Source organism: Balaenoptera musculus, chromosome 6, assembly GCF_009873245.2.
Source record: "Balaenoptera musculus isolate JJ_BM4_2016_0621 chromosome 6, mBalMus1.pri.v3, whole genome shotgun sequence".
NCBI classification, from domain to species: Eukaryota; Metazoa; Chordata; class Mammalia; order Artiodactyla; family Balaenopteridae; genus Balaenoptera; species Balaenoptera musculus.
The window spans coordinates 18,304,114-18,317,059 of NC_045790.1; the positions used below are offsets into that span (position 1 = coordinate 18,304,114).

The following is a 12,946-nucleotide window of genomic DNA, read 5'->3' on the forward strand; positions in this document are numbered from 1 at the left end:
TTTCATCTTCACAGTAAGCAATCTGGTAGGTTACACAGCTCTACTATTCTGAAGTAGAAACATATTCTACTATGTTCCATCTAAGACTGGTATTCTTTCTGCAGTTGCAAAAACACAATATTCAACTGCTTTTGTATAGCTTCGTCAACTGCTTTTGTATAGCTTTGTAGCTTCATACAAGATAAATGTCCTATATCCCAATATATTGACTGGTTTTTGTATCTCATAAAAATATTTTGCCCAGAGGATGCTTTGGATTATTATTTTTCAGAGTTTAGAATGTTGCACATGGTGGGGGGAGGGGTACAGTTGGAAGCCTTTAACTACTAAGTAGAAATTTCATGATGTTCTATATTTGAATGTGTAATTTCATTAGTGATGTATTCTTTTTCTTTCTTTTTTTGCTGTTTGCAGTGACTATTTCAGAGTTCAAATTACAAGTTTTACTTTGAAGATTTTATAAAAATACAATTGCCTATTTTAATTTACAATATTGAATTTTCAAATAAAACAAGGATGCACAGTGATTGAGGTCCTAGCCAATGTAATAAAGAGACAAAAACTAGGAAGTTGAATAATGGAATGATGCTTGTCTTACAAAATTCAAAGTGATCAACATAAAATCTAGTGGAAGTAGTAAGAGAGTTCCATTAGGTGGGCAGGTATGGTTCCAACAAACAGTAACCATTCACCCGGAAACCAAGCCAGACCCTGAGGGGCCCTCCTGGGTACAAGTCTCTTCATGTCCTGGTTTCTGATTTGTAAAAAAAGCTTTAGTCTCCTAGGCCTTCCCCAAGTTCCAAAGATCAGACTCAAGCAGTTAAGTATTATAGAAGTGAGAAAATGCAGAAACAAAGGAAAAGCAGTCAAACAAGATAAGTTCTAAGCCTGAACAATAGAGTCACAGGACTCCTAGTTCCTCCTGAAAGGATATAGATAACAATCTGATGCATATCCTTGAGATTTTTACAGAAACTAGGACCCCCCACCCCCGCCCCGGGTTGGAAACTGCTAACCACAAGCACACAGACACCAGACTGGTTGGAACCAGAAGGTTGAGGATTGAGATTCCTGAAATATCACCTTGTTACTGCACCACCAACCAATCAGAAGAATGTCCACAAGCTGATCACGCACCCTATGACCCTCACCCCTAGTGTTGCCTTTAAAATCCCTGAAAGCCATGAGGAAGTTTGGGTCTTTTAAGCATTGGCTACCCACTCTCCTTGCTTAGTGCCCTGCAAATAAACACTGTCTTCCCTTCACAACAACCTGGTGTCAGTAGATTGGCTTTACTACATGGCAGGTGAGCAAATGTAAGTTTGGTTTGGTAATAGTTTTTCACATAGGAGAACATCCTTACAAGGAACATCCAGTTAGAAATGTAATGCAAAATAATCCCAACAAAAACTATAAAAAAATTTACCAAACTTACTCAGTAAATTCAACCAATCTTAAGCCTAATGGAACTCGAAACGTGAATTCTAAAATTTTTCTAAAAGATAAATAATATCTGCCAAAATTTTTTGAAGAAGAGGAATGATGAGAGCACACTGTCCTATCACAGGTAAAATACTGATGGCTGTGAAATGAAAATAGTGTGGCTTTGCACCGCTGCAGGCAACTTGACCAATGGGAATTTAGCACATGACAAAGTCAAAGTTCAAAAATGTAAAGAAAGAATGGATTATTTTTTAAATGGTATTGAGACAACTGTCTGTCCATACAGGAAAATCTGAGAAGTCTTTCTGGTGCATGGGAGCAAAATTTGCCACCCCAAATTGTGTCTCTTTGGCATGAGGATTAATACAGGCTGATTATTTTTAAGAAACAAGAGACTCAGGAAGTCTTTCTTTCTCCCTTCCCTTTAGCTGCCTAAAGAAGTTAGATAAAGGGCTTATTTACAGAATAAAGCTGTCCAGAGTTATCTGCAAAGAATATGGGTTAGGTGTGGTGGGGGAAACTCAGCAGGACCCAGAGACCAGAGTTTGCTTTGTGTCCCCTCGCCTCTGCCTGGCCCAGCAAACATTTATTTACCAAACATTTGCTTTTTCAACTTCCTGTGAATTGCCTTTCTCCTCTTTGAAGTTCCAAACTACTATCCCCAACATCTCTTTTGTCTTTAGCTGAAGATGGTATTTAAGGTCAGGGTTTCGGCCATTTGGGTGAGTTACTTACTTTTCCTGGGTCTCTCCCATGTACAGGTTATTAAACTTTTGTTCGATTTTCCCCTGTTAATCTGTCTCATGTCAATTTAATTCTTAGACCAGCCAGAAGAACCTAGAAGGGTAGAGGAAAATTTCTTCTTCCCCAGCATCAGTTTAAGAATCACACAGCCTTGGGACTTCCCTGGTGGTCCAGTGGTTAAGACAATGCACTTCCAATGCAGGGGGTGCAGGTTCAATCCCTGCTCAGGGAACTAAGATCCCACATGCCATATGGTATGGCAAAAACAAAACAAAACAAAACAAAAACACACAGCCTTAAAATGTTTTGTATTGATTAAGGATGTAAATGTTAAAAAGTGAAATTATAAAAGTACTAGAAGAAACCAAGGGGGAATTTTTTTTAATTAATTAATTAATTAATTAATTAATTAATTAATTTATGGCTGTGTTGGGTCTTCGTTTCTGTGTGAGGGCTTTCTCTAGTTGCGGCAAGTGGGGGCCACTCTTCATCGTGGTGCATGGGCCTCTCACTATCGCGGCCTCTCCTGTTGCAGAGCAGAGGCTCCAGACGCGCAGGCTCAGTAGTTGTGGCTCACGGGCCCAGTTGCTCCGTGGCATGTGGGATCTTCCCAGACCAGGGCTCGAACCCGTGTCCCCTGCACTGGCAGGCAGATTCGCAACCACTGCGCCACCAGGGAAGCCCTAAGGGGGAATATTTTTGATTGTTGGGTGGGAAAATGAAACCAAACAGAACCCTGTGGGTCTCCCAGGTACAAATCCTTTCTGTGTCCCCCGTTTCTTGTTTGTAGAAAATAAGCTTCATTCAGCTTCCATGACCTTCCCTGAGTTCCAAAAGGCAGGTTCAAACAGTTGCTAATCAGGGAAGGGAGCGAATGCAGAAACAAGAGAGAAGTCAAGAAACAATAGTACAGACTTGGGGCTGGGTCCTTGTTCTTCCTGAAGGAATATATATAATAATACCTTTGAATTCTTCTGCAGGAACTAAGGTCCCCACCCAGGTGGAAGATGGTAACTTCAAGTTGAGCATAAGATTCCTGGAGCACCACCCTGTTACCTCACCACCAGGCAATCAGAAGAAAGTCACACACCCTGCAAGCCTTACCCTAAATTTGCCTTTAAAAACTTCTCACTGAAAACCATCAGGGAGTTCAGTTTTTTTAGCACAAGCCACCCATTTTCCTTGCTTGACCTGGCAATAAACCTTTCTCCGCTCCAGACTCCCACATTTCAGTTTGTTTGGCCTCACTGTGCGTCGGGCACACAAACTTGTGTTCAGTAACAAAAATACTGTTAGGGACTGAATGTTTATGTCTCCCCCAAATTCATATGCTGAAATCCTAACCCCCAGGGTGATGGAGTCTGGAGGTGGGGCCTTTGAGAGGTAATTATGAATGGGATTTGTGCCCTTATAAAAGAGGCATCAGAGAGCTCCCTCACTCCTGCCAGGTGGGGACACAGTGAGAAGACAGCTGTCTAGAAACAGACAGTGGGTCCTCTCTAGACACTGTATAAGATGGTGACTTGGTCCTGGACTTTTAGCCCATAGAAGGTGAGAAATAAATTTCTGTTGTTTGTAAGCCATGTGTGGTATTTTGTTATAGCAGTCCAAACAGACTAAGACAATGACTTACTAATGAGGATATGAAATGCAAAAGCCATAAAGAAAATAAATAGGATGGACTTGGCTGCATTAAAATTTAAACTTCTATATGGCAAGACACCATAAAAAAGTTAAGCAAATAATGCACAAAATTTTTTTAACATAAGAAGAAAATTACAACAACCCAGCAGGAGGGGAAATGCGTAAAGGATGTGAGTAGACTGTTTAGATAAAGAAAACTACAAATGGTTAACAGAAACATTCTCTCTTAATAGTTATCAGAGAAATGAAAATTAAAATAGTGAGATATCATTTAAGCTAATTATATGAGCATAAATAATAAAGATTAATAATATCCAGTGTAGGGACTTCGCTGGTGGAGCAGTGGTTAAGAATCTGCCTGCCAATGCAGGGGACACAGGTTCGAGCCCTGGTCCAGGAATATCCCACATGCCGTGGAGCAACTAAAACCGTGAGCCTGCGCTATAGATCCCACGAGGCACAACTACTGAAGCCCACGTGCCTAGAGCCCGTGCTCCACAACAAGAGAAGCCACGGCAATGAGAAGCCCTTGCACCACAACAAAGAGCAGCCCCTGCTCGCCACAACTAGAAAAAAAAAACCCCGCGTGCAGCAATGAAGACCCAACACAACCAAAAATAAATAAATAAATTTATTTTAAAAAAGTAATAACATCCAGTGTAAGCAAATGAATCTGTATGTTTCTAGCGTGGGAAGGACAACTTATTCTTATACATTTTCGGTAGGAAATTGGTATAGGACTTTATAAAGAACTATTTGTAAGCATCTATCAATCAGATTTTAAAGTGTACGTATACTTTATGAAAGCAATAACATTTATAAAAAGCCCTTCTATAGAAATAATCATGCATGTTAAGTGGATGATTATAGAAGTACTGTTTATCGTAATGAAAAACAGAAACACCCTAGATGTTCATCAGAAGGGGAATTTCATTAAACTGTGTCACCTTAATATTATAGAAAAGTATGCAGTGGTTTAAAAGGATATAAGAAAGTCCAGTTCAGGACAGCAGACCAATGAGACATGCCACCTTCCACTTGTCTGAGACCTCCTGCTTCTAGCAGTGCCTTCTTCATCCCAAAGCTCCCTGATGACACACCCTGAGTGAAGTCTGCTGGTCAGTGAGTGGTCCCCTGAGTTCCCAGTCAAACTCACTAGAAAGATCCCTGGGGGGACATGACTTCCATCCAAAACAACAGCATAAATTTCCATTGGCCACTGAGCTCTCCTGTAACAAACATCCACCAATCACCATGCAGAAAAAAGAGAACCAATAGTTTACAAGAGAAATACTTAAACAAATGGCCAGGCATGGAACAATAATTTGTGAACAACATAAAAGATGAAAACTCTGTAACATACTGGGAGAAACGTAAGAAGATTTTCGCCAACATAAAACCCAGATAAATGTGGAATTACTGTGTACCGGGTACAGAGTTCAAGTATGGGAAGTTGAAAAGAGTTCTGGAGGTGGAGGGTGGTGATTGTTGCACAACAGTGTGAATGCACTTGATGCCACTGAACTGCACACTTAAAAGTGGTTACGATTATGTTATCTCTATTAAACTACAATTAAGAAAAAAAAAAACAGAATATAATGAAAAATAAGACAGACGACCAGTTACTCAGCATTGTTCTCCTTGCAGCTGTGGTACCAAAGGAGATGTTAACGGAAGTTGTTCGATTTGACATCTGGGAAAGCGCCTGGAAAGCGGCACACATCCTGGGATGTGTCTGCCTCTGACCTACAGCTGTCTTGGGACAAGAGGGAAGGCAGCCTCACCAAAGGCATCACTACCCTGAACACCTAACAAAGGAAAACAGACACCTTCCCTAGGGAAGAGGTGAGGACTAACCACCCTGCGCCACGAAGGCACCTTCCACCGGTCTCCTCTGTGGAGATGGTGTACGGATGACGCCCCAGCAGATGAGGTAATAAGACAAAACCCCCGTTGTGAATGTATGTGTTTCAGCCCCTTGGGAAGTCAGCTGTCTGAAGCCAATCAACTTGTGGGCATTAGTGCCAGGGAGCAGGTGACAAATCACATCCTGCTTGTTACAGCTAAAGCCAGAATGCCTCAGCTGTCGGGGAGAGACGCATTAACCCCTCAACATCCGTTCCCATGACGCGCCTGTCATGAAGACTAGTAGAGAAATGCTTCCCTTTACTCTTGGTAGCCAAAGGGGATCACTTATTCCATGGACACAGGGGATAAAAAAATTCTTAGTCGTCCTCATTAGAAAGACCGTTAAACCATAAATCGCACAGGTCATGGAGGCATAGGACAAATACTCCAAATGCTAGCCCTCCTCTTTCATTTTTGAGGTCAGAAACTTGGGCCTGGAAAAGCTAATATTTTTCACAAATTTAGCAACTAATTTGGGAACTTAAATTCATGCTTGGAAGTGTAAGAGAAGAAAATAATTTTCCCTCTATCCTCTGAGTTCTTGGCTGAGACCCTCCTAATAATAAAAGACAGATTGACAAGAGAAAAAAGAACAGAAGTTTATTAACATGTATACCTCATAGGTGCATGGAATATACTCAGGGAAACTGTAAATCCCCAGATTACCCAAGCCACCACCTTAAATACCATCTTCAGCTAAAGACAAAAGAAAGATGTTGGGGAAGGGAGGCCAGTCATGGTGATGGTGGGGGTTATTTCCAGGAAGAGTAAAGTAAACAAGGGTAAAGTTGTTATATAGATTCAAGTGTGTGCCTCCCTCACTTATTAGACTGTCTTGTAATTTAGAGTCATCTTCCTCTTCCTGGTACATAATAGGTGATACCGATACAAATGGAGATTTGTTTTGTAAATGTAAATGTCCCTTACAAAAAGGTAACTTCTACTCTGTTTTCAGAGCTTCTACGGCCTCAGCTGTTTCTCAAAATAATCCTTGTGCCAAAGAGGCATATTTTGGGGTGGCATATTCTGCTACCCTTCAGCAAGCTCTAATATCTGTAAGAAAAATGGATAGTTTTGATATTTTTCCCCAAAAAACTACACATTCACTATCACCTTGAAAAAAAAATCTAGACGCTTGACTGTATTTTATTCTGTTGAGTTGTTAACTGCTCTGGTATTTATAGTTCTGTTTCCCTAGTGAAGACTGCGGTTTCAAAAGCCACTGTCCCTCCCCCATACATCACCATCTCCCTTACTCTGCTTAATTTCTTGGCAGTTGGGACCTTGTCTCTAGTCTCCAGGTCAAGAAGAAATCACACTCTAGAAAGATGATCTAAAATATTAATTTAAAATGTCATACATTATCTATTCTGGGTTTTATATAAACCATAATGTAAACTATGTTGGATTATATTAACACTGATTCATTTTTTAAATAAATCTTATTTGATGTCTAGAAATTTTTTTCCTTAGAACTCTAAATTTTTCAGCTATAGAGGCCACATATTCTCTCCATATAGGCCCTCAGAGCATAAATCTGTGTTTTCCTGAAGAAACAGTGTCAACAATCTGTATCAAAGATCTTTATTTTTTTAATGGCGACTAAAGAACTCTCAGAAGGTAGAAGTGATTCAACACGTTAAACACAGGGGCTAAAAACCTTGCAGAGGAGAAAGGTCCTCGCGTCTTTCACATTTTCATGTGCTTGTGCAGTGGGTCAATTTTCCTTCATGGCCCCTTTTTGTCTCTGTACTTTGCAGAGGGTGAAAACAAAGTCTCGGTATTTACATCAGTAGCACTAATATAACCGGTTTTGCTTAACTGATTTATTTCCATTACTACGCAACATTTCTGATGGTGGATTATACAAGTAACATGACATAGTCCTATCTGATCCATGTTTGTTCATGAATCAACCTAGCTCTTACATCCTCCTTCCCTTTCTCTTTACAAAAGCTTTTGTTTAAAAAAAAAATTAAAGGGGGAGCAGATGGAGCACTCTTCAGCACATATTAAGCCTTAAATGTGAAAATAGGGAACTTCCCTGGTGACGCGGTGGTTAAGAATCCGCCTGCCAATGCAGGGGACACAGGTTCCAGCCCTGGTCCGGGAAGATCCTACATGCCGTGGAGCAACTAAGCCTGTGTGCCACAACTACTGAGCCTGCATGCCACAACTACTGAAGCCCACGCACCTAGAACCTGTGCTCCACAACAAGAGAAGCCACTACAATGAGAAGCCCACGCACCACAACAAAGAGTAGCCCCTGCTCGCTGCAACTGGAGAAAGCCCATGCGCAGCAACAAAGACCCAAAGCAGCCAAAAATAAATAAATAAATAAATAATTTTTTTCTTTTTTAAATGTGAAAAGAAGCTGAGGTAGATAGATAGAAGGATCTTGCAATGTCCACCTGTGAGCTACAGGGACATGGGGACACATGTAGACATCTCCCTGAGGCTGCAGCCCTGCTTTGTGTCTCCCCACCTTCTTCCCTCCAACGCAAGAGGCTAATGGACAGGCACGGCGTTTCTCCCTTAGTTCTGAGAATGCAGAAGTAAACACTTTCCTACCAACTCCCTGGTGGTCACTGCCTTGCCTCTCCTGGGCATCTCTTTGCCCATACCTCTTTTTCTGTATCCTTCTAAAGAAGGACAGAAATTTGGGGATTCAGTCCACTCTTCACTTCCCAAGTACAGAAACTGACAGCTCTCTCCCCAAAGTCACTCTGGCTGTAGTCCAGTCACCTGTAGGAACAGACCAAGAAGCAACAACTGGACCACTTCTCTTCTTCCTTCTCAAACAAGCTAAAAGAAATTATCCTGATATTTGTTCAAATGGTAAGGAAGACCTTTTTCAAGACTATTGCGATAGGGGCGAGAGATCAGGCCCAACTCTGAATGCAGCAAAGATGGCTAGGGGTTTACAGCCAATGAGCAGACTGTGAGGTTGGTGGATGGGAAATCACTAAGAGGAGACATCCAGGATGGGGAATTCTGTCTAAACCAGTCTAACTGGATTCTTGCTGAAGGCATCAAGGATGAGACACCAGTAGTGGGGGATGAGGAGTTTGATCAGATATCAAGAGTGGGTGAATCTGGCTAAACTGACTTAGCAGGATTTTTTGCTAAGATTGTCTTTAGCAGGCCGTGGATGAGGAGGCTGTGTAAAGTTTGGTCAAACAGAGAGTCTTTGTGAACCAGCTGACTTAAATTGGGGTAGCCAGGGAAACTGCAAGACTCCTTCCTTCCTCAGGAATGCCTGGGCCAAGGAGCTGGTGCTGGTGGTGTCCTTCACCATCGGGGGCCTCATTATAATTCTGCCCACAATCAGCCCCTACACCAAGTATGCCATCATGATCAACCAGGCCTCACCTTACAACCACCCAGTGCTCCTCCTAGACAATGGGAACATACTCAATGGGTCCAGCCACCCACAGGACCCACAGGGCCCAAGCTTGGAGTGGCTGAAGAAACTGTGAGCATCTACATTGACAGGGAGGGGTCCTTTTCCCTGGATCCCCTAATGAAAATGTGAACACTGAAAAAAAAAAAAAAAATGGGGGCAGCAAGCGTATGTGCGTGTACATGTACGTGTGTTTAATTATGGGAATGGAAGAGGCAGAAACAAGTGTATTTTTAGATGAGACAAGTCACTTCCCTAGGCCCAGTTATTCCACGCTGCTTGGGGACTGGTGCCCACCTCCATCCAGAGATTTGAACCAGTGAAGGTTTGCTCCATCTGTTTTTTGAAATACAACTATAATCCCAGGGAAAAACAAGTACTTGTCTCAGGGACAAACCAGCCAGGGAAATTTCAAAGAAACGAGACAAGAGTTGGGGGCACTGGCCCACAGCACTGTCGTACTCATCCTTCAGGATTCCGCCTGGCTGGCTTCATTCCCGCAATGTCTGGACAGTCTGCATACTAAGCCCTAAGGGTGAGGACTCTGCCTTTAGTCCTCAGACATTTGTTGAACACCTACCTGAGCTGGGCCCTGAGAACGTGCTGAGGATCTTGACCCCACTCTTGAGGAGCCTGCAGTCTGGAAGGGGAGGTGAAGATGCAAACACTCCCAGGACACCGGGGATGGGGTGGTGGGGGTGTCCAAGGCAGCTGGGGTGCAGCATCAAAGGGAGGAAAGAAGGAAAGGGGAGGAGGACAAGTCAGAGAAGCTTCCCTGCCTCTCTCCCTCTCCCTGCCTCCCTCCTCTCTGATAATAGGAGAATTCATTTTGCTGTTTTATTTAATCCCAGTAATTCTGCAGAGTCTAGCTAACTGCTGGCACATAGATGCTCAAAAAAAGTTTAATTCACTGGCTGAACAAATCCCATTTTTCCTCTCAGAATGTCTCCTTGGCATGAGGATTATCTCAAGCTGATAATTTTTAAGAAACAGAAGACTCAGGAAGTCTTTCTTTTTACCTCCCTCTTACTGCCTAAAGAATTTAGATAAAGGCCCTGACCCAGGAAGAGCCCCATCACCAGAGATATCTACAAAGAATACTGGCTGGGTGTGGCAGGGGTCACTCAGCAGGGCCTGGAGACCAAAGTCCTCTCTGCGTCCCACTGTCTCTGCATGGCATAGCAAACATCTGTTCACCAAACATTTGTTTTTCCACTTCCAAGTGAATTGTCTTTCTCCCCTTTGAAGTCCCAAACCCCTACCCTTTCTCCTTCCCTCAGATGACATAGAGGCCTCAATTGCCTAACTCGCATTCTTATGGAGACCCCGTAGGTATGTAGTATGTAATTAAACTTTATTTTCTCTTGTTAATCTGTCTCATGTCAGTGTGGTTCTTAGACCAGCTAGAGGAACCTAGAAAGAGTAGAGGGAAATTTTTTCCTTTCCCAAGATGGCACCATGAGCTTCTGGCTGGCATGCCAATTCCTCCTTCTCTTTGCTGCTACTCTTCAGTATTCTGGATCCCCAAGGCATTGATAAGGGTATCCAACCCCACTATGAGGAAACGTATTAACTCTGTAGGGGAGGAAAAAACTCTCCCTCTTCCCTCCTAGGTTCTCCAACTGGGGCCCTGCAAATTAGACTGATAAGAGACAGATTAAGTAGAGAAGCTCGGAGTTTATTAATGTGTGCAGCACATATAGACATGGGGAAACTCAGGGATGAGTAACTCAAAGGGGTGGTTAGAACTTGGGCTTATATAGCATCTTAACAAAAAACAATAAATCTCTAGAGATGTGGCAAGACTTAGGAAAAGATGTTCAGGATTTAAAGGCAGCAAACTTGGGAAGGTAAATATGTGGGGAGAACTCATGGAAGATAAGTGTTGTTTTAGTAGCCTTGTTACATAGATTCCTCTCCTGCTATTTTGGGGCCTGAGAAGAGACTCAGAGCCATCCTCCTCTTTCTGGTACAGTACAGGGAGAAACTTTTACAAATGGGGATTTATATCGTGCTTTTAGGCAGATGGGGAGGGTGGAGAGCTTTGTTTGGCATCTGCTGTTTCTCAGTTGTCTTCAGCTCAAAATAATCTTTATGCCCATGTGGCATGTTTTGGGGTGGCCTGTTCTGATCCCCTATAGCCCTTAATCTTGATTGGTGGCCAAATGCACTGCCCATGTTTAAGGACAACCATGATGATGCAGGATTTATATACCAGTAGTATAACAGAGTTAAGATGCCCTGGGAGGAGGTGGACCAGACTTGTCACCTTATTCCAAATGGCAAAGGCTACCTAATGTGATGGGTTGTATGCCCTTGGCTGTATCAAAGAGTGAGATTTCTTTCTATCTTTGCAATCCTTTTAGTGAGTTACATTGAATGCCTGTGATGTGCATCGAATTCTGGTTTAATGCTTTATTTGATAATAATGTTGTTTTCTTTTTCTTCTACTTCTGTGGAGCAGTATTCTGGGGTGGGAAAGGATTTTGCAATTATATTTCCCCCGCACTGGCCGAAAACAAGCCCCAGCACACCTGGCCCAGAGTACCTCCAGGTGGTTGCAGACTCAGCCCCCTACCCCAAGGAGTGCTCTTCTCCCAGCCACACCTAAAGCCCCAGGGTACTCTGGAAAAGACCAAGGCCCTGTAGCCCAGGCCAATTATCATTGATCAAAATTTCTGGGGTAGAGCTGGGAAATCAGCATGTTTTTTAAAACTTCCCAGGAGATTCTAGCGTGCAGGCACTAGAGAGATTTGCAGCTCTGGGAGACAAAAACCCAACTCTTGCTGGAATTGGAGCCTCAAGCAGAGCTATGTAGGGGTCGAAAATGGCCAAGCTCCCCATGAGGAGACACCACATCTCTTCCTGCTCCAGGTCTCTCAGGCTTCTCGGTCTCCCTGTCCTTTCTCAGCCTGGGCCTTTAGCCTTTCCTTCAATTTTGGGAACAATAGATTGCCATTCATTTCATTTCACTTAAGTTAGCTCACAATGAAAAAACCTCATACAGTTATTGGAAGGAAATGTAGGGGAAGAAGAGGGACGACCCTCTCAGGGTCCCTGGCTAGGTCTGAAAATTAAACTGATAAAGACAAATGAACAGGAGAAAAGCATACACATTTATTTAATATAAGTTTTATATGACATGGGAGCCTTCATAAGAAAATGAAGACCTAAAGAAACAGTTAAAACTGAGCGTTTTTATGCTAAGTTTGATGAAGAGTGCACGGTCATGAAGGAACAGGATAGGACAGGGTATGAAGTCAGTGTAGTAAACTGGGGGAAACAGCAAGGCCTGTGTGCTCAGAATCTTCTCAGTGTCCCTCCAACCTGGAGATAAGGAGGCTCCTTTACTCTGGGTATAAGGAGGGCACCTCTTATAAGAGGATCTCATGACCTGCTTCGGGGGAAGTGGGAGGTCAGAGAACCCTTCCAAGCACCTGTCATTTCTCAAATGCCTTCAGTTTAAAATACTCAATATGCCCAGGTGCCAAGATGGTGCCAAGGGGTGCCTTCTGAACCCCATCAGAAGGAACTCTTACTTTCAACTTTATACTGAAAAATCTAACCATGAGTTAGATTTTTTTATAACCTCTCAAAACTTAGAAACTCCAATCCAAACTTCCTAAGACCACGGCCCTGTTAAAGAAAATATCATTATGACACTTGTTAAAACAGTAAAGAAGACTCTCTTCAGGACTATGGTGAAAGCTGTCAAGACTATTGCAATAGGGGCAAGAGATAGGTCCAACTCCAAATGCAGCAAAGATGGCTGGGGGTTTATAGCCAATAAGCAGAGTGAAGGGT

The 12,946-nt window shown here is 42.7% G+C and overlaps 1 protein-coding gene and 1 non-coding gene across 2 annotated transcripts; both read left to right on the forward strand.

The window, feature by feature from the left end:
* Positions 1–2,346: 2,346 nt before the first annotated feature.
* Positions 2,347–2,419, forward strand: TRNAG-UCC. Its single transcript has one exon. It is a non-coding gene; the product is annotated as a tRNA-Gly (tRNA).
* Positions 2,420–5,744: 3,325 nt separating this feature from the next.
* Positions 5,745–9,218, forward strand: LOC118896957 (NADH dehydrogenase [ubiquinone] 1 alpha subcomplex subunit 3-like). The gene is made up of 2 exons (XM_036855616.1): positions 5,745–5,764; positions 8,960–9,218. Exons 1-2 carry the CDS (start codon positions 5,745–5,747, stop codon positions 9,216–9,218), a joined length of 279 nt encoding a protein of 92 aa, XP_036711511.1.
* The last annotated feature ends 3,728 nt before the right edge of the window (positions 9,219–12,946 follow it).

Bases quoted from the DNA above. Each gene is read 5' to 3' on its own strand.
- LOC118896957 (XM_036855616.1), top strand. From the start codon at position 5,745: ATGACGCCCCAGCAGATGAG. The intron at 5,765-8,959 runs GTAATAAGACAA...AAATTGGGGTAG, and splicing joins ATGACGCCCCAGCAGATGAG to CCAGGGAAACTGCAAGACTC.